The sequence below is a fragment of the Aquarana catesbeiana genome, linkage group LG06, assembly GCF_042186555.1.
Source record: "Aquarana catesbeiana isolate 2022-GZ linkage group LG06, ASM4218655v1, whole genome shotgun sequence".
NCBI classification, from domain to species: Eukaryota; Metazoa; Chordata; class Amphibia; order Anura; family Ranidae; genus Aquarana; species Aquarana catesbeiana.
The window spans coordinates 73,047,867-73,070,433 of NC_133329.1; the positions used below are offsets into that span (position 1 = coordinate 73,047,867).

The window sequence follows — 22,567 nt, forward strand, 5'->3', positions numbered from 1 at the left end:
TATAAAAAAAAATTCTTAATACCTTTGTTAGTTTCCATTGCTTAGGCACCGCTATAATCCCATTTCCCATTCCCCCTTTTTGTGTTCTAAAAATTACCTGGGGTAGACAACTCATACCCAGACACTGGAAAACCACTACCCCCCCCCCTCCCTAATAGAATGGGTCAGAGAAGTAAACAATTACATGCTAATGGAGGAAATGCAGGCCCAAGCCTTAGACAAGTACGCCAAATTCTCTTTTGTCTGGAGTATCTGGAGGAGTTACTCTACCTCAGACAAACTCAAACAAAGACTCTCGGCAAACAACCCCTCATAAGGACTAAACAACCCATACCCATTACACTATTTATTTATAATAAAGACCCTATATATATATATAGACCGAAGCTCGCTGTCTCCTTACCCCCCCACCCCCCTCCCCTTACTAACTCTTTTTTCTATTCTATACCTATCCTCCCTTTTCCTACTCTGTTTTTCCTACCTTTCCCCTTTTTCTAGATCTCCGATATAATAGTTTTAGATGCAATATAAAAATAGGATCTCCCATGGAAATAGAGATACAAATCTTTGATAATGACCATATTGATGTAACCTATGTACACGTTGCTTATTTGAGACTACCTATGCCTAGGGGTGCAGCAGGCTCCCAAAGGGGCATCCCAGCATAGAGAAGTTAAAACTTATATGTTAACATACACCGGTTGCACAGGTTTAAAGTACTACTTCACCTATAATAACCCAGATACCTGTAAGTGTTTGCACTATTTTAATATTTAAAAGATACAATTGTGTATTAGGAGACTATATGTCAGGTAACTGACACTGTTTACACTCCTTTATTCTGCCTTTTTTTTTTTTTTTTTCTTGATGTTTATATTCTTTATATTCTTGCAAAAACACCAATAAAAACTTATTGAACCATAAAAATTACCTGGGATGAGCCACATTCAATTACATGTCTACAAAGTATGTTGGTGACAGTAAACATGGAGTCACTGTACAGCAACATATGACAAACTGATGCCATGAATGCAGTCACATGGGCATTAAATAAACACACCAACTTAAAATTGAAGCAAAAACAGTTCATACTAAGAAGTCTAAAGCTGGCCATGACTAACAACTTCTTTTGGTATGGAGAGCAGCACTATAACCAAAAAAAGGAGTGTCTATGGGGGCTAAATATGCCCCCAGTGTTGGCAATATCTTCCTCAACAAATGGGAGAGTGAAGCAACACATGGAAAAACATGGCCGCACCTTTGATTATATCGAAGGTACATAGATGATTATTTAATAATCTGGCAAGGGACAGAAAGCACTCTTAACAACTTCATTGACCATATCAACAATAATGAATATGGTATCAAATTCACAGTTAATGCGCATAGACAACAAATTGACTTCTTGGACCTGAACATCTTCAAAGATGGAGACAAACTTGATGCCAAAACTCACTTCAAAAGCACTGACAGGAATGGGTACATCCCTGTCAGAAGCTGTCACCATCTAAAATGGAAGATGGTAATTCCAAAGGGTCAGTTTATGTGCATAAAAAGGAATTGTTCTCGTATCAATGATTACATGGAACAAACTGATGTATTGATCAAAAGATTTACAGACAAAGGATACTCCCATGATAACTTACAAATGGTAAGAAAAACGGTAGGAGAAATGGACAGGGAAAAACTCTTGGAAGATAAAGTCAGAGAACAAAAATCTTATGATACGTCATTTATTACAGGTTGTGACAAACAATACAAGTATTAAGAAAAAAGCATTAGGAAACATTGGCCAGTTCTAAAAAGGGATCCCACTTTGCGGGATCTCTTGCCCAATAACCCCTTCTTTATCTATAGCAGGGCACCAGGACTAAGAACCAAAGTGGTTCATATTATTCCTGACCCTCCAAAGCAAGAAATCACTATGTTCAACTTTAAAGGCTTTTATCGTTGTGGCAGATGTAGTCCCTGTAGAAGTACTAAACCAGCACCCAGGAAAAGAACCACATTCATCTCTTACCAGACATTTAACCACTTCCCGACCGGCGCACGACTATGTACGTCGGCAGAATGGCACGTCTGGGCAAATGGGTGTATATATACGTCTATTTGAATTTCCCGCCGTGTCATTGCATGCGCGCCGCCGGCGGCGCGTGCGTGCACCGGCCGGGAGCTCCGTGAGTCGGGTCGCGGGGCCCGCGGATTCGATCGCCGCGGGGATACCCGCGATCGTCTCACGGAGAGCAGGAACAGGGAGGTGCTGATGTAAACAGCATCTCCCCGTTCTGGCTAGTGACAGTGTCACTTGATCTCTGCTCCCTGTCGTCATCGGGAGCAGAGATCAGTGTACTGACAGACAGAGCCCAACCCTCTACAGTTAGAAAACACTCCCTAGTACTGACTTAACCCCTCCCCACCCCCTAGTAGTTAACCCCTTCACTGCCAGTGTCATTTACACAGGAATCAATGCATTTTTATAGCACTGATTGCTGTATAAATGACACTGGTCCAAAAAATGTGTCAAAAATGTCCGACATGTCCGTCATAATGTCGTAGCCATGATAAAAATCGCTGCTCGCCGCCAAAACTAGTAAAAAAAAAATTATTAATAAAAATGCCATAAAACTATCCCCTATTTTCTAAACGCTATAACTTTTGCGCAAACCAATCAATAATCGCTTATTGCGATTTTTTTACCAAAAATATGTAGACGAATACGTATCAGCCTAAACTGAGGAAAAAAAAGGTTTTTTGATATATTTTTGGGGGATATTTATTATAGCAAAAAGTAAAAAATAATGCGTTTTTTTTTCAAAATTGTCGCTCTTATTTTGTTTATAGCGCAAAAAATAAAAATCGCAGAGGTGATCAAATACCACCAAAAGAAAGCTCTATTTGTGGGAAAAAAAGGACGTCAATTTTGTTTGAGAGCCACGTCGCACGACCGCACAATTGTCAGTTAAAGCGACACAGTGCCGAATCGCAAAAAGTGCTCTGGTCTTTGGGCAGCCAAATGGTCCAGGGCTTAAGTGGTTAAACAATACCCCATTAGAAATTTCATCACATGTGGAACAAGGAATGTCACATATGTCATGGAATGTACTTGCGGGTACCAATATGGCAGAATGTTCAGAACCCTGACCAAACAAATTAGTGAGCATATAACGAATATATGAAAAGGGTTCCCAAAACATAGTGTTTCTAATCATTTAAGATTAAAACATAAAAAACCCAGCTGAGATGACCTTTTACGCTATTGATAGTGTAAAGGGAACTGGAGGGGTTCTAATATGATCAAGAAAATATCCCAAACCAAAACTAGATGGATATTTGAACTCCAAATGCTGACACCTCAGGAGTTAAACTGTTTCATCACAAATTACTAAATCAATAGAGAATATTGTTAAAATTAGAAACATTAATCTATTCAAACATCACTGTACATTAAATACCATATATCTAATTTTCTCCCAATTAGAATAAAATACATATAGCCAACCAGGTTAATTAATTTAAAATATCAATATATTTCCTTATCTCAAGTTGCTTATTTTTTTTTTTAAATTCTTTTTATTGCTTTTTCAAGATAAACAATACAAATACAACTTAACGACTAAAAGAGAAAGGAAAATCTGTGGTGCTTATACAGAATCTCCTACACATCGCAAGACAAGATATTATAATTTGTGTTATTTATCTTATGATGAGTTAACCTATGGCTCGCTTCTTCTTGTGTTTATTTAGAGGTCACTTAAGACGTCAAGTCCTCTCTCCAATCGTAACCAATAAATTCTCACTGTTCCCCCCCATCATATTATTTGAAGTCTCAAACAGCTGTTTCCACATCTTCCAACCATGTACGCCAGACTCTATCGTACTTCATCGGGCATCCTCTGTTGAAGTATGTGTCTTTATATAAAGGAAGGGTATTATTAACCAGACTTTTCCATTGTGTCAATGAAGGGGGGGTGGGCTTTTTCCACCGCATGGCAATGTTTTTCCGGGCATAAAATAGCAATAACCCAACCAGTGTACGTTTTGCCACTGTTGGTACAAGTGTTTCAATTAACCCCAATAGACAGATTTCCATGGCATGTGGCAATGTAGTCGATGCGACTCTATTTACCGTGTCAAGTACCTCACTCCAATATCGCTGGATTTTAGGGCAGTGCCAAAAAATATGAGAGAAATCTCCTGGGGAGATTCCACATCTCCAACACTCCGATGGACATGTAGGGTTCATTTGATGGAGTCTATGTGGAGTAAAGTACGCTCTATGCACTATTTTAAATTGGATCAGCCGATCCCGCATAGAAACTAAGGAGCGGAAGGGGAGATCCCAAACATCATCCCAATCATCATTGTCCAGCGAGGGTATATCAAGCTGCCAGCGAGACCAGAGCTTATCTAGAGGTGGGAGAGACACATAGACCAAATGCTCATAAAGCTGTGAGGTAGGTTTCTCTGCACACTTAGTTCTAAGTGTCTTCTCTAGTCCTGACTGGACAACGATGCAGGAGGCGCGTGGAAACTGCGCAGCAAAAGCATGTGACAATTGGAGATAGCGAAATTGGTAATGATGAGGTATGTTATGCATGGACGAAAGGTGTGAAAAGGGAGATAATGACATTTGTGACACTATGTGAGAAATTATTTTTATACCATACTTAGTCCATGCAAAGGGGTCCGGAAGTTTGTAAATGTGTGGCAAAGTAGGGTTCAGCCAGATCGGGGTGTTAGGAGAGATCTCGGTTGATTTGTATTTTTCTATATCTAGACCCGCCCGCCAAGCCCGCAGGGTGGTACGCATAGAGGGTGTCAAATGATATGGGGCTCGAGGGCCTCTAAATATCAGGAATTGCAAGGCTTCGAAAGAGCCCACTATCGTGGCCTCCAGGGCTGTGGAAGAATTAGTTTTGTCAGGGTGCAGCCACCAGGCCACTGTCACCAGTTGGGTGGCTAGAAAATATTTGTAACAATCAGGAAATGCCATACCACCCTGTGTTGTCGGCCGCATCAAAGTCGACAGCCGATACCTGGGCGGCGAGGAGCCCCAGATGGAGGATGAGAACAATTGATTCATTGTATTAAAAAACGATTTAGGTATCCACTGAGGGGAGTGGCGGAACAAATACGTGAATTTGGGGATAATTTTCATTTTGAGGAGATTCACTCGTCCCCAAACTGATAAAGGTAAATTACTCCATGTTTTAAGTTTTGCCTTAGTGTCTACGAGTATAGGGGTATGGTTAAGTGAGATGAAGTCTGCTGCTTGTGTGGATATATGGACCCCCAGGTACTTAAAAGTTTCCACCCATTTTAGTGAACAGTCTGGGGAGGAAGTAGTCTTGGCCGCCTGGTCTATCGGAAAAAGTATGGATTTGAACCAGTTGACCTTCAGTCCGGTGACTCCTGCAAAGGTGTCTAACACATTCAGAACACCCTGTAAGGACGGGCCAGCATCATTAAGGAACAGTAGCATGTCATCCGTGTACAGGGCCAGCCTCTCCTCCAGCAAGCCACTACGGAGAATATGCGGGGACGTACGGAGCGCCTCCGCCACTGGTTCAATAGCTAAGGCAAATAAAGCCGGAGAGAGAGGACAGCCCTGCCGGGTCCCCCTGGTGAGCCCAAAAGGGGCCGATAGTCCACCCCCCAATCTTACCGATGAAGTGGGGCATTTATACAATATCTGGAGCCATTGAATAAACAACAAGGGGAACCCCATTCTACGTAATGTTTCCCAAAGAAAAGGCCACTCTACGGTGTCAAAAGCCTTTTCTATGTCAAGTGAGGCTATAGTTCTCGTACCCGTGTTGTGATGTTGGGCATGTATGTTGGTGTATAACCTTCTGAGGTTGACATCAGTGGATCTACGGGGCATAAAGCCAGTTTGGTCCGAATCAACGACTGAAGGCAGTAGGGGATATAGTCGTAGAGCAAGTAGTTTAGCCAAAATTTTAAAGTCGTTATTTAACAATGCAATTGGCCGGTACGAGGCGCAGGAGGTTGGGTCTTTAGAGGGTTTGTGTATTAGAGTCAGATATGCAAGATACATTGAGTCGGGCAGTTTGCCATCCTTCAGGCATTTATTATATAGCTGGGCCAACAGGGGTGCCAGAAGGTCCAAGTTGCTTATTTTTAATTATGTATTTTTAATTCTTCATGTAGTTTTCTAGTTTGACGGAGTCTTGTGTTTTAAACTTGTAAAACTAATCTAACTTGTAATTACCATTGGTACACCACTAGATGGTGACATTTAAAATATTAAATTATTACAATGGTATGTTTGTATTTACCTTTTATTTTTGATTAATTTCCCTTGAATTATATATTGTATAAGTCTATATTGTATGCGCCCAGAAGTGCACAGCATGTGTGGATCAATTAGCAAAATATTAAGTATCACAGAATTAGGCTAATGCCCAAATGGGTGTCTAAGCCCACACTAAAGATGGTGGACCAAGGGGTTCCTGATAACGGCCTTCCCTATTGGCTGACATGCGCCGAGGCTTGATCGCGTCAACACGATCCCAGATCTGCCAGAAAAACGAGCACAGGGGACTGAGCCTCATCGCAATTGAACTTGCATCCAAAGGGGACTGGCCAGATCACCCTTCACTAAAAATACATGCTGATCACACCAGGTGCCAGGCACAGGCACCAAAACATGTGAGTGCATCATTTATATTTATTTTGGAATTTTTTTAATAAATACGGCTTTACACTATGGGTCCCCCCCTTCTGTCATTTTTCTTCCCATCCATGGAGGATCATTCTAAGTACAGCTGACCTTGGAATAAGCCATCCAGGGGTCTTTACTCCCCACAAAGCACAAGTGACCACTCTAGCGATAGGTGGTCAACGTTTAGAGGTGAGTGTACATCCATGTGGGGCACCTCTGACTGAAAACCGAGTATTGGAGCACTGATTATTCATTTATGCACGAGCACTTTAATTCACTAAGTGGGACATTTGCAATAATTGACATGTTTGATTCATCCATTAATGTCTAATATGTTTCCCTCAGCAAACTGAGGGATATATAGATAAAACACTGACAATGAAGAATTATGGCATTATACTGACTGTACAGGTGATACTCGAAAAATTAGAATATCGTGGAAAAGTTAATTTATTTCACTAATGCAACTTAAAGCGGAGTTCCACCCAAAAGTGGAACTTCCGCTCATCGGATTCCTCCCCCCCTCCGGTGTCACAGTTGGCACCTTTCAGGGGGGTGCAGATACCTGTCTAAGACAGGTATCTGCACCCACTTCTGGGAATAGACTCCCGCGGGAGTCACGCCCCCTCCCGCACTCCCCCGCTGTCTCCTGGGAAAGACACAGGTCCCAGGAGATAGCGGGGACCATTGAGAAAGCGCAGCGCGACTCGCGCATGCGCAGTAGGGAATCGGGAAGTGAAGCCGCAACGCTTCACTTCCTGATTCCCTCACTGAGAATGGCGGCGGCAGCACCCGAGGATCGAGGGACGGTTCGGTCTCGGGTGCCGATATCGCTGGACCCCGGGACAGGTGAGTGTCCTTATTTTAAAAGTCAGCAGCTGCAGTATTTGCAGCTGCTGACATCTAAAAAAAAAAATTTTTCACGGGACTCCCGCTTTAAAAGGTGAAACCAATACATGGGATAGACTCATTACATGCAAAGTAAGATAGTTTAAGCCGTGATTTGTCATAATTGTGATGATTATGGCTTACAGCTCATGAAAACCCCAAATCCACAATCTCAGAAAATTAAAATATTACATGCAATCAATAAAACAAGGATTGTACATAAAACAATATCGGACCACTGAAAAGTATAAGCATGCATCTGTACTTGGTTTGGATATTCTAATTTTTCGAGTATCACCTGTAGCTGGGATCTCTAATTGTAGATTAGGAAGCCATATGTGGCTTTGGGTAAGTGGCTCAGAGCCTGCCTACCTGATCACATTATGTACTATGCACTTCTTAAAGACCAAAAGACAAACAAAGTTTGCCTAATTTATGTAATTTCATTAGTATATTCAACAGTACCCCAACTAATTGTATGGAGGATATGTTCTAATTTAAGCTGGCCATACATTATACAGGTTTCTTATTAAATTTCCTTTAAATTTACCTTCAACTATGTAGTGCAAGGGTCAGCCTGATTGCATACAAAACTGAAAGTGTTTAGGTTTGACCTCATATTATATCGTTTTGGTAAATCTAGAGGAAAATTGTACAAACAAAAGTAATATGTATGACCAGCCTTAGCTCTAACATCCCTTCTTATCCCATTATACATGTTAGGCCGATCAGGCACACCAGTATTATGCACTGCCTTAAACCTGAACCCCAGGCAAGCAGATCAGTACACAGATGAAATACATATATGGGGGCTCACTGTGTTCCTTGTAAGCATATAAACACTTCACCATAGATGAGTGGCTTCCAGTGCTGCTTCTTCCTTTCCTAGTTTGAGTGCTGTTATATAAAGGACTGCAAGAGGTTGATACTAGGTCGAATTTGGGTACTTATACTATTTACCATTAAAAAAACACATAATGATGCATTTATGAATACAGAACTGTAGTAAATTGTGCATTTTATATCTTCATGTTGTTCAGCTTTAAAGTTGTTACATTTTTTTGCTAATAACAAACATGATACATTTATCTGCTCCGTACATAGTTTTGCACACAGCAACCCCAAACCTCCTCTTCTGGGGTTCCCTGCTGGTGCTATCCACTCCTCCTCTTCTCTGTCTGCCCCCATAGCAAACCACTTGCAATGGGGGCAGACATGCAGGCTTGATCCTGAGCCAGGCTGTGTGCATCTATGGACACACATGGCATAGCTCACCCCTGTCCCCTGCTCCCTCCTCACAGGATTTGACTGACAGCAGCAGGAGCCAATGGTTCCCGCTGCTAATGAGTCTCTTGTGGGAAGGGGGAGAGGAAAGAAGAGCTGCTGCAGACAGGTACAGTGCTGGATCAAGATCAGACTAGGGTTGTCACCTGTCCAGGATTCACCTGAACAGTCTGGGTTTGGAATCACGTGTCTGGGTTTCAGTCTGCCTGTGGCTCCTCAAGTAACTGAGATAGTTACACAAAAATCTGTTGCCGCCTGGGGGCTGTGGGCCTTTGTCTGGAGGCAGGTTCGGCATCAATGGGGGGGGGGGAGTTGGGGTGATGATGTCAGCAAGAGCAGTTTGTTCACGCTGCATTACCACTCTCGGTGTCCCAGGTCTTTTGTAATCCTATAGTGTATGCTACCAAGAAAAAAAAATGTGCCCTGTGCCACTAAAGTGTTTGGGTTTGGCTTGAAGGAAAAGGTGGAAACCCTAGATCAGGCTCAGGTGTTCAGTGGGAAGGAGCTTTTCCTTTTAATGCAGACAATGGATTAAGGTAAAACACCTTTTAGGCTTTCAAACCACTTTAAGCCAAAAACCTAAAAACTACTGTAAAGGAGAAAGAGCAAAATGTCATTTTAAATGTAGTCTGGCATCTAGTGGCCTTGGCCAAAACACAGCAGCCAGGGTCTAGGCCTGGATCTTAGGTTGCAATGTAAATACTCATAATTTAAATTCTGAAAGACAAGTGACTGGTTATCTGGAACACTTTATAGACTATTCTGTTTTTGTCGCTTTACTTTATCCCCGTCCCTCTTTAAACCTACAAGCCATCAAAAAATCTGTCTCTGAAAAAAAAAGCATTGAGATAACATATATGCCAATTATATTGCAGATATCCCATCCATTAAAATTACTTTTCAAGCATTTAAGTTGAATGTGGAGCAGAACTTGGTGTGCAGTGTTTCTGAGTTTTACCCAGAATTCATCATGGTAAACTGGTACTTGAATGACACCCTGGTGAAGAATGTCAAGACCCAGAGGATCAATAGCTCAGCTGTGGAATCCGTCTACCCCTTCACCCCGACACAACAGAACAGGGGCATGGAGCTGAGATGTGTGGTGGAACATGGAACCCTCACCATCCCACATGTGGAGAGGCTGCGGGTACAAGTCACAGGTGAGTGACCTTCCCATTAACAGAAAAAGTGAAGGAATGAAGTCATCCACAATAACAAGTCCATTTCAGGAACATTTCAAACATATTTATGTTCTATTTATTACACCTTACAGCAGTGGTGGGCAATTTTTTTTTTATATGGGGGGCCTCAAGTGTGGTCCCCTAAATGAACAAAGCCGCAAATAAAATTCAGTGAGTATTCAGTGTCAGAGACTATTCCTTATTTAGTCAAGACTCTAGGCATGACGCAAGAGCTGATGGGAGACTGCAGACATGATACAAGAGATGATCAGAGACTGCAGACACGATACATGAGATGGTCAGAGACTGCAGACATAATACAAGAGTTGGTCAGAGACTGCAGACTTAATACAAGAGTTGATCAGAGACTGCAGACATGATACAAGAGATGATTAGGGACTGTAAACAAGATACAAGAGATGATCAGAGACTGCAGACTTAATACAAGAGTTGATCAGAGACTGCAGACATGATACAAGAGATGATCAGAGACTGTAGACATTATACAAGAGTTGATCAGAGACTGCAGACATGATACATGAGATGGTCAGAGACTGCGGACATGATACAAGAGATGATCGGCGACTGCAGACATGATACAAGAGATGATGCTTGCAATTTTGTTTGTATGGGGGGGGACAAGAATTTTTTGGGAGGCATTTTTAGTGTTTGCGCGTAACCTAAAATGTTACACTTTTTTCTTTTTCTTTTACTAAACTTGATTTTTTTCATCAAAAGAAAAGTGATGCATTTTTTTGTGACATGTTCTCTTTAGAGACATCTGGGGTCTCAAATATTCCTGATGTCTCACCTGGCCTCCAGTGAAACTAATGGAGTGCAGTTCGCACTTCATTCGTTTCTTTATTGGTTATACTGTTTGGGCAAGTGAGACCAGGACCCGTAAGTGATGTTTTACACATTGCTTCCTGATCATTAACAGGAAGGGGAGATCAGAATAGATATTACTATTATTATTACTATATTACTATATTACTCAGAATAGATGTTCACTAATCTCCCTCCCCTCTACCTGGCGGCATCCACCATGCCGGCATCCACCATGAGTCCAGGAAACATGGCAGGGGTGGGTGCAGGGGAGGGCCCAGGAGTCCCGCGGATGTGTAAGCGATCTGGCAGCTGCACAGCCACTGGATCACTTCAATATGACAGCCTACAGCTGTGTGTGTAAACCCCCCTTAAACCACTGACATATGGCATATGTCGGTGACAGTAAAGGGGTTAAAATAAACACAGGGAAGGCACACACTGAAAAAACACATCAATTTGTGCTACTTCACATGCATACATGGAGGATGAATAAACAAGACTCTTCCCACAGTGACTAGTTTTACACCTGTATCAGAACTCAGAATGAGCCCCACAAACAAGCATTATATACATTTTATGTTGGTAAAAATGTACTAAAATGCACCACAGCACAAATAAACATTATGTTGTTTTCTTTTCTTCAGATCTGAGGGCACAATATAAAAAACAAGTGGTATCTTTTACTGTAGTTTTGGTCTTATTATTAGGAGCGGTAACTATTGCCACCCTAATGATTAAACAAAGAAGAAAACGTAAGTATGTGGAATATTTTTATGTCTCACATAAGACTTGTATTATGTCCTTAAAGCTATTTGTTCTATGGAAGATATATATGTCCAATATGAAAATATTTCATTTTATATGGCCAGACGTATTTACTATTGCAATGCAGTATATTTCTTGTCTACAACTTATTAGAGTGTATCCATGGTCAAAATGTAACATCAGATATTAATTTCCACATTATATTTCAAATATTTCCAGCCTACTCCTATTAATCTAAATGGAGCTTGTAAACTTACTTTGTCAAGAGCCCCACACATTTTCTTCCTTGAATTCTGTGACACATATTCACTATGGCCTGTGAATAAGCACTGCTGTGTCACACATTTCACAGAGCCTGCCTTCTGAACTACAGAGGTGCTGAGAGGAGGCGGGGTCAGTACTGAAATCACTGCTTGCAGGTGTTTCGTCAGATTAGGCGACCTGTCAGATTTTGTAAAGGAAGTGACGTTCCGTCACGGCCATCTTGCTGCACCTCGCATTTCTCCACAGTAAGGATGCAGTGAAAAGGCGGCAAGTGGACATCTTCTTACACCCACCGGAGTCTGGCATTTCACACTTATTTTTAGCAGTAAACTCAGCTTATATAATGAAATTCAGTATTTTTAAATCCGTAAGACTGTTTTGATGTTGATTTTTCAAAGCAGCGGTGTTCTGTCATATTAGTAAACCTGTGAGATCAGCAGGCTCGCCCCTGCTTTGAAAAACCAACATCAAAACAGTCTTACGGATTTAAAAATATTAGGGTGACCAGACGTTCCCGGTTTTCAGGGATGGTGCCCAGACTGAGGACACTGTCCCCAGACCCAGTCTGTCCCTGTTTATGTCCCCGGATTCAGGGCTGGATTAACATAGACAGGGCATTCCATGCTAGTTGAGAAACAGCCTGGTGGCTCGAATGTCAACACCCCCTGCTGGACGATCTCACTGCCGCTCCTGCTGCTGTTCAGTAGAAGAGAGGCAGAGGCTAAAATTGATTGTGTGGAGGGCTGAGACCGGGAGGTGAGCAGATGGGGGGGTCTGTTTGTACACAGGTGAGGGCAGTGGGGGAGCAGTGGTCAGAGCTGATGCAGCTGCATAGAGAGATGGAGAGTTTAGCTGTTGTGGGGGAAGAGCTAAGAAGTGGCTGCAGAGATAACCTGTGAGAGAAGAGTGTGGAGGTGAGCTATGGATGTGGGGGCAGAAGTGTCCTCTGTGCATAGCAAACCTCAGAACCCTGCACTCTATGCCTACCACCCTCCTGTATATTATGTAGTCCTGTGCCCAGCATTCTGTGTGTTATGCAGTTCTGTGCCCAGCGCTCTGTGTATCATGTAGTCCTGTGCCCAGTGCTCTGTGTATTATGTAGTCATGTGCCCAGCACTCGGTGTATTATGTATTCCTGTGCCCAGTGCTCTGAGTATTATGTGGCCCTGAACCCAGCTCTTTGTATTATGCAGTCCTGTGCCCAGCACTCTTTATATTATGTAGTCCTGTGCCCAGCGCTGTGTATTATGCAGTCCTGTGCCCAGGGCTCTGTGTATTATGTAGTCCTCTGCCCAGCGCTCTGTGTATTATGTAGTCCTGAACCCAGCACTGTGTATTATGTAGTCCTGTGCCCAGGGCTCTGTGCATTATGCAGTCCTGTGCCATTTACCAATAAAAAAATAATGTCCCCAGATTAAATTTTAAATATCTGGTCACCTTAGTAGGTATGTAACAATAAGGTTACAGTAACACAAGTGTCTAGGCACAGTGACATGTTAGGAGGTATATTTGTCTCGAGAGGAGTCAATACAAAAATGTAAATTTTTAATTGTACCACTTTTCTACAGTCATTCTTACTAGTTTTATTATCAGACATCAATTACTTATGTTTCTTGTTCAATCATTTTTATATAAAAAAAAATTAATTGAAAACAGTGTTAAAATTTTGACCTATTTATGCTTAACGTGTGCATCTAAACAGCTGTGTGAAGGCGGCCTAATGCCGCATACACACGAGCAGACTTTACGGCAGACTTTGCTCGGTGGACTTTTCGACAGACTTTACGACGGACTTTCTGAATGAACGGACTTGCCTACACACAATCCACCAAAGTCCGTCGAATTCGTATGTGATGACGTACGACCGGACTAAAACAAGGAAGTTCATAGCCAGTAACCAATAGCTGCCCTAGCGTGGCTTTTTGTCCGTCGAACTAGCATACAGACGAGAGGACTTTTCAACCGGACTCGATTTCGACGGATTGATTTAAAACATGTTTCAAATCTAAGTCCGTCCAACTTTTGAGAAAACAGAGTCCGCTGGAGCCCACACACAATCGAATTATCCGCCGGGCAAAGTCTGCCGTAAAGTCTGCTCGTGTGTACGCGGCATTAGTCTCCATTATATACTACTAAAATTAAATATCAGTATCAGTGAAATAACCTTTCAGTAGATTGGTTTGCTGAAATAAATTAAAAAGAATGGGTGTGACGGCGCTACCTCTAATGCCGCGTACACACGGTCGGACTTTTCAGCTAGAAAAGTCCAACGGACGCTGACGGACTAAAGCTGGCTGGTAATCCGATCGTGTGTGGGCTTCTCCGGACTTTCAACGGACTTTTTTAGCCTCAAATCCGACGTACTTTAGATTTGAAACATGCTTCAAATCTTTACGTCGTAACTACGACGGACCCCGAAGTCCGCTCGTCTGTATGCTAGTCCTACGGACAAAAACCCACACTAGGGCAGCTATTGGCTACTGGCTATCAACTTCCTTATTTTAGTCCGGTGTACGTCATCACGTACGAATCCGTCGGACTTTTGTGTGGTCGTGTGTAGGCAAGTCTGTTCGTTAGAAAGTCTGCCGCAAGTCCGCCCAAAGTCCGCCGAAAGTCCGCCGGAAGTCTGTCGGACAGGCTGTCGGACTTTTGTAGATGAAAAGTCCGACCGTGTGTACAGGGCATAAGTTTTAAACTGGGACAGCCTGAAGTTAAGCGACTTAGTAAACGTGGTTTGTGAAATGTTACACGTAAAGAGAAAAGTTTCCCCTTATATTAAGGATGTCACTTCAGCAGATGAATGTGTGCAGCTGGATTTATGCTGCAGGTATATGACAAACGCTCAAGTGTCGCACAAAAATGATGTGGTCCTACAGCATCTGGTAGTGAGGCCAGAGGCTGTATTCCCTAGAGTGCATTTATTAGACCATATACCATGTGCTATATTCCTGTATTGGATCCGTGACCATATCAAGCGTTAGAGAACACCCGGAAGTAGTGTGTTGCAAATATAAATACCATACAGCGCATGCAGGTTAAATCACCTTAATCAAATACCATAAGTAAGGCCTGAAGCTTGCATATATATACACAGCTAGAAATAATAGCACAACTAGAAATAATAGCACAGAAATTACAGCAGTTATATCTCGGGCATATTATAACAGTCCCATATGTTGACAGTATATTAAATAAATCCCCAATGGTGACTATGGTGCTGCAACAATTTGCCTGGTGACTCTCGTGCTCCCCCTCTTGGTGGCCTACTCACCAGCTCCCAGAACCCCGACAGGGGTATTATGCCCGTGATATATTATGCTGGGTTGTTTCCCTTGTTGCTTCCTCTGGTGGATGCTTGTGATGTAATCAGTTCCCCACGTCTCACATCAGGGTAATGCGATTATGCTGGAAAACGGGTCGCTTGCCGCTATATTTTATGTTGGATGTTTCCTGGGCTTCTTACTCTGTAGGGATGTTGCTTCCCTTCATAAATTGACAAAAAAGAGCTTCCATGGTGTGATAAAGTTTGAAACTTTATTTAAAACTTAAGTGCCCATAAATCAGGGACTTAGCACGTGGACAGAAGTAGGTTCAAATAAGCAAACTGAAAAAAGTAGTTTTTTATACCAAAAAGTAAAATAAAAAATAAGACTAAAAGTAAAAATTAAAAAGTCCAGGCACCAGATGTAAACTCTGTCCAGATGGACAGCATAAGTTGCCAGACGTTAAATCAGGGTAAAAATGTCTCTCCTAGAAAGCATAAGCAGTGAGGTGGGGGGTAAATTGTTCCCCAGCCGCTGATAGCGTCCTCCTCTCTCGTATGCCTTGGAGCTGACTAGCAGAGCGTGATGCCGTTGTGCGCGCTTCGTCACATGACGTCCTCAGCAACGGTGTCACACTCCCCTATCTGTTAGATTTTATAAGGAGAGAGCGTTCATACTCAGCCCACCCCACTGATTACAGTGCTTTAGATATCATGTGTTTTTTATGGGGCTGGATGTGTATACAGCAAAGTGATCTCCCACTTTACACTACATGAATTTTGTATCTTTAATTTGTTTGTCCGTGTTACTAACATATAAGGATCATGAACGCGCTCTCCATCAAGTCATAGAGGAATACATTGACAGCAATTTACATAGACCAGGCTCCCCCTGCTGGTTCTAAATAGAACTCCACTAATATTACTCCAATATACCATTGATGTAGGGAGGATAATTATACAATGTATCACGTAGGATTGTGTTACTTGCTATACAATAAACATAGGAATACAGTTATACCTATTTCTATTGCCTAATTATCACTAGTTAATTAGGCGCAGCTTAAATGTTCTGTCTAAGAATAAAACTATGTAGACCATATAGGATAATATATTGAGTCAGGAAATGTACCCATTCCTGGATTGAGAAGTGTGATGATGTGCATAAACTTGCATCTATAGGTGCTATAAAAAAGAAAATTTTTTATGCTGTTTAATTATATTAATTTTTTCAAAAGGTAAGGAAGAAAGAGAGAGCTTGTAAAATATTGGTGTGCCCCATGCGGTAGTGAATAGATCCACCTATAGGTGGATAATCATCATACAGATAGTAAGAAACATTGTTATGATGGCACTCCCTGGATATACAGGTTGAGGTCCCTAGCGCCTAGGGGCCTCAACCTAGATATAGACCTCAACTGCTTTATAACTGAGTCATGTCACACTTAATTAATCTCCCTCCTTGTAATTCTGGTTTATTCGCACAATTTGTACCACTTGGGGACACAATTAATTTTCCCCAGAGAGGGCACTCATGGATGAGCTCGGCTTTCCCAGAGATAGGGTCTCCTCTCGTATATGTATGATTCCCTCTTTAAGCCATTGCATCCCTATACACAAACCCTAAAAAATCTTACAACCTCTCATAAGTCTTATAACTAGGACGCCCACATAGGTAATACTGGCACTGGTACTTAGTACCTAGCACACTTTTTGTTACACTGGAGCACATCCACAATGACACAGATTCATATTTTAGTAGGGTTACCTATGTATTAACATAGTAGGAATGGTCTAGTATGTAATTGGGCACATAGCATTTTTTCACGTAAGGTTAAACTATATTACTTTGTACGCATTCAGCTCCTACCGTGTAGGATTTATAATTAGCCCCGACATGGATATGGGAGTGCCATCATAACAATGTTTCTTACTATCTGTATGATGATTATCCACCTATAGGTGGATCTATTCACTACCGCATGGGGCACACCAATATTTTACAAGCTCACTCTTTCTTCCTTACCTTTTGAAAAAATTAATATAATTAAACAGCATAAAAAATTTTCTTTTTTATAGCACCTATAGATGCAAGTTTATGCACATCATCACACTTCTCAATCCAGGAATGGGTACATTTCCTGACTCAATATATTATCCTATATGGTCTACATAGTTTTATTCTTAGACAGAACATTTAAGCTGCGCCTAATTAACTAGTGATAATTAGGCAATAGAAATAGGTATAACTGTATTCCTATGTTTATTGTATAGCAAGTAACACAATCCTACGTGATACATTGTATAATTATCCTCCCTACATCAATGGTATATTGGAGTAATATTAGTGGAGTTCTATTTAGAACCAGCAGGGGGAGCCTGGTCTATGTAAATTGCTGTCAATGTATTCCTCTATGACTTGATGGAGAGCGCGTTCATGATCCTTATATGTTAGTAACACGGACAAACAAATTAAAGATACAAAATTCATGTAGTGTAAAGTGGGAGATCACTTTGCTGTATACACATCCAGCCCCATAAAAAACACATGATATCTAAAGCACTGTAATCAGTGGGGTGGGCTGAGTATGAACGCTCTCTCCTTATAAAATCTAACAGATAGGGGAGTGTGACACCGTTGCTGAGGACGTCATGTGACGAAGCGCGCACAACGGCATCACGCTCTGCTAGTCAGCTCCAAGGCATACGAGAGAGGAGGACGCTATCAGCGGCTGGGGAACAATTTACCCCCCACCTCACTGCTTATGCTTTCTAGGAGAGACATTTTTACCCTGATTTAACGTCTGGCAACTTATGCTGTCCATCTGGACAGAGTTTACATCTGGTGCCTGGACTTTTTAATTTTTACTTTTAGTCTTATTTTTTATTTTACTTTTTGGTATAAAAAACTACTTTTTTCTGTTTGCTTATTTGAACCTACTTCTGTCCACGTGCTAAGTCCCTGATTTATGGGCACTTAAAGTTTGAAACTTTATTTAAAACTTATCACACCATGGAAGCTCTTTTTTGTCAATTTATGAGGGGAAGCAACATCCCTACAGAGTAAGAAGCCCAGGAAACATCCAACATAAAATATAGGGCAAGCGACCCGTTTTCCAGCATAATCGCATTACCCTGATGTGAGACGTGGGGAGCTGTTTACATCACAGGCATCCACCAGAGGAAGCAACAAGGGAAACAACCCAGCATAATATATCACGGGCATAATACCCCTGTTGGGGTTCTGGGAGCTGGTGAGTAGGCCACCAAGAGGGGGAGCACGAGAGTCACCAGGCAAATTGTTGCAGCACCATAGTCACCATTGGGGATTTATTTAATATACTGTCAACATATGGGACTGTTATAATATGCCCGAGATATAACTGCTGTAATTTCTGTGCTATTATTTCTAGTTGTGCTATTATTTCTAGCTGTGTATATATATGCAAGCTTCAGGCCTTACTTATGGTATTTGATTAAGGTGATTTAACCTGCATGCGCTGTATGGTATTTATATTTGCAACACACTACTTCCGGGTGTTCTCTAACGCTTGATATGGTCACGGATCCAATACAGGAATATAGCACATGGTATATGGTCTAATAAATGCACTCTAGGGAATACAGCCTCTGGCCTCACTACCAGATGCTGTAGGACCACATCATTTTTGTGCGACACTTGAGCGTTTGTCATATACCTGCAGCATAAATCCAGCTGCACACATTTATCTGCTGAAGTGACATCCTTAATATAAGGGGAAACTTTTCTCTTTACGTGTAACATTTCACAAACCACATTTACTGAGTCGCTTAACTTCAGGCTGTCCCAGTTTAAAACTTAGAGGTAGTGCCGTCACACCCATTCTTTTTAATTTATTATGCTTTGCAAAGTATCCTTTTAGGGACTTTGTGTGAGGGAGGCAGCAACCTTTGGCTTCTGACCCCACAGACGTGTCCTAAGCGCAGTTTCCTTGTTTGAATGGTTTGCTGAAAGCTTACCCTAAGACCCCTTTCACACTGGAGCGGTGCGCTGGCAGGGCATCAGAAAAAGTCCTGCCAGCAGCTTCTTTGGAGTGCATTAGGAGCGGTGAACTCACCGCACCTAAAGCACCCCTGCCCATTGAAATCATTGGGCAGCGCCGCCAAACCGCTGGCTTTTAACACTTTTTCGCCTGCTAGCAGGGGGCGCCCCACTAGCGACCGAAAAGCACTGCAAAAACTATGGTAAAGTGCCGCTAAAAATATCGGCGTTTTACCACCGATGCCTAGGCGCTTTCAGTGTGAAAGCAGCCTAAAAGGGGATTACATATTTACATAGTATCAATCATGTGTGCACAATAGACTGCTCTCAAAAGTCAACAGCCAGCTGTACTGATATTTAGCATTGATCAGATAATAGTTCTGTATCCGATTCCTGCATAAAGTTTCTAAAATGATCTGTTTGGTGTTACAGGCCTTCCAAAGGTAAGAAGTATAACTCGATCCCCAGGGGCCATTTTCAGCTTAGATGTGGATCATTTCTATCCAGATACTATTACAATATCCTGGGAGGTGATCCAGCCACCATCAAGTACACAGCCCCGTCCCATAGACTCTACCATTCTGATGCAACAGAACCAAGATGGAACCTTCAATGCCTCCAGCACTTGTGAAAGTCTCAGAGTGGTGATTCGGGAGGATGAGCCTTATATTGTGCGAGCTTCAGTGGAACACAACAAACTGAAATACCCGAAACACAGAGAATGGAAAAGTGATGATAAAGACAACAAAGGTACAGCAAAAATTCTGATATGAAACATTATCCCTAAAATGTAACATGGGTAGACTAATAATTAAAAAAATATAATTTCTACTGTGTATGATTTCAATTGTCAAAGAAAATCCATTGGGTGAATGAGTTTGTTTCCTTTGAATGTTTTCTGACTATATAATTAAAGTGCATCCAGGAATCATTTTTTTTAAACTTATATTGGTCCAGCTTTATAATTGTTGGAACCTCGTACATTGAACGCCGCTGGGAATGCAGAAATTCACTATAGTAGTTTCTGATATATACTGTACAGTCAGGCATTGTCTGAATGGATGAGAACACCTTGTATTCATTTAAAAAAAATACATTCTCTGAATGGCGGTGGTGCCAAGCAAGCAATTTCCTGAGATGAAGAATTAAATTAAACCAAGCTGGACCAATGTAAGTTTAAAAAAAATAAATAATTCCTAGCATTCCGTTTCATGCATGCTTCAAGTATTGTGTAAATGTAATACTCCCAAATATATATAACTCCCATAGAGTTCACAGTACTCCCCCTGGCAATGGTATTTTTTTTTCAGACTTTATCCAGGGTCACCATCTACTTCCTAGACTGAGATACCGGATGAGAGATAACACACTCAGATCAACCAGAGATGATGACTTTCCACTTTCCGATCGGAGATTACACCCCCAGCTCTTTCATCGGCGATAGAGTCCTCACTGCTGAGCCCGGAGATCGAAGGTGTTTGCTGAATACTAGAAGGTCAATCGTCTCGTGGAAAGTCATCATCTCTGGTTGATCTGAGTCCTACTTGGCCCGTAGGGGCCGCTGCTAAAGGTGAGAGGCTAGGGAACAGGTGGCGCACCACGGATGGGGATTGGATGAAGTGGACATCAATTGTTCTTTTTTGCACATCGATTGTTTTTTGCACTCTGCAGTTTCTTCACATATGAACTGTTTGGAAGATTTGTTTTCACATTTTTTCATTGGTTATTGCATCACTGCGGATGGGGAGTGTATGAAGTGGACATTTATTGCTCTCTTTACACATTGATTGTTTTTTGCACTATGCACTTTTTTCACATATGAATTACTCTGAAGATATTCTATTTATTCATTCTGTTTGATATTGCATCTTATCATTATTGTGAATTATTGATTCACCTTCAGTTTTTATTATTAGGATACTTAACAGCAATTTATTTTATTGTTTGCACTTTGAAGTTATTATTGTGTGTATTTTTTGCTTTAATTTGCACTTTTAGGCTTCTTTATTGCCTTGATTATCACCGCTTGGTGACTGGAATTGCACATTTCGTTTATACTATTGAAGATTTATTTATCTTGATTTAATTATGTTTGTTAGTGCCACATACATTTATTTATATTTTCTTTAAAGGGGTTGCAAACCCTTGTGTTTTTTCACCTTAATGCATCCTATGCATTAAGGTGAAAAAAACTTCTGATACTGACCAGCCCCCCCCCCCCGTTTTACTCACCTGAACCCATTCGTTCCCATGGCAGAGACGCGTTCTACCTCTCTGCCCGTTGTCTCGGCTCTTGATTGGATAAATTGATAGCAGCGCAGGCATTGGCTCCCGCTGCTGTCAATCAAATCCAATGACGCGGGCGCCTGGGGGCAAGACTGAGTCAGGCATTCTGTGTCTATGGACGCAAAAGCCGGACTCGGGAGCGTGCCCGCACGGTAACCCCCAAGGAGAGCGCTTCTCCTAGGTGGTTTCCCGATGCGGGGAGGAGCTGAAAGCGCCGCCGTGGGGCCCCAGATAAGGTGGATCAGGGCCACTCTGTGCAAAACGAACTGCACAGTGGAGGTAAGTGTGACATGTTTGTTATTTAAAAAAAACAAAAAACTAGGGATTACAACCCCTTTAAGCACCGTAGGGAAGGAAACTGAAGAAATGCTTCCCCCTGCCTACAGCAGACTGATGACATTATCTCAGCTGAGGCAAAGTTGCTGCACTGGAACTCTAGGATGGATTTTAATGATAAAATGTAAAGCTTGTTTGAAAAACTATGCCGTAGCTGTATATTGTGAACAATAGGAATTTATTCATGCAGATTTGTTAAGTTACTGAAAGATCCACTTTTTGTTGCAATTGACAAATTATTTGTGTAGTCACTGTGTTAGCAGCAGGCTGTAAGCTTATTACACATCAATGCCTTGCGCTGACTTAAAGAGGTTGTAAAGGCAGAGTTTTTTTTATATCTTAAAGTGGATGTAAACCCTCACATATACCCAGTGAAATGAACAGCTGATGATACACAGAGATGAACCAAATCTCCCTACATAAGTTTTACATGTATATCTGCTGTCTTCAGCTTTATATACTGTTTAGAAAGTCCAGATCATGTTAGGAAATTTTCTCTTCCTGTTTAACAGAGTGTGATGTCTGGGCATACAGCCAAAACTAAACAGCTGATTGGAGGAAAGGCACACACCCCCTCTCCTCATAGGAAGAGACTCTCAGAGGTGCTTTGTAAGAGGGCCAGCTTCCTGCTAATCTATTTATAGCAACCTCCCCAGACAGAAATTTCAGGCTGCTTTTATCTGATGTGTCCCAGAATTTGTCAGGAGTTATCAGGCAGATAACAGAGGAACAGTTCAGGAGAGAGCTACAGGACTTATCTCTTTGAA

General features: G+C 41.7%; 1 protein-coding gene across 1 annotated transcript in view; it reads left to right on the forward strand.

Moving 5' to 3' along the window:
• The first annotated feature begins 1,184 nt into the window (after nt 1-1,184).
• The window catches only part of LOC141147987 (uncharacterized), a 72,027-nt gene continuing 50,644 nt past the window's right edge, over nt 1,185-22,567 (forward strand). The window contains exons 1-5 of the mRNA XM_073635143.1: nt 1,185-1,275; nt 1,377-1,535; nt 9,733-10,017; nt 11,511-11,618; nt 19,611-19,928. Coding sequence (XP_073491244.1) covers nt 1,185-1,275; nt 1,377-1,535; nt 9,733-10,017; nt 11,511-11,618; nt 19,611-19,928 — 961 coding nt within the window. The remainder of the gene's footprint in view (nt 1,276-1,376; nt 1,536-9,732; nt 10,018-11,510; nt 11,619-19,610; nt 19,929-22,567) is intronic.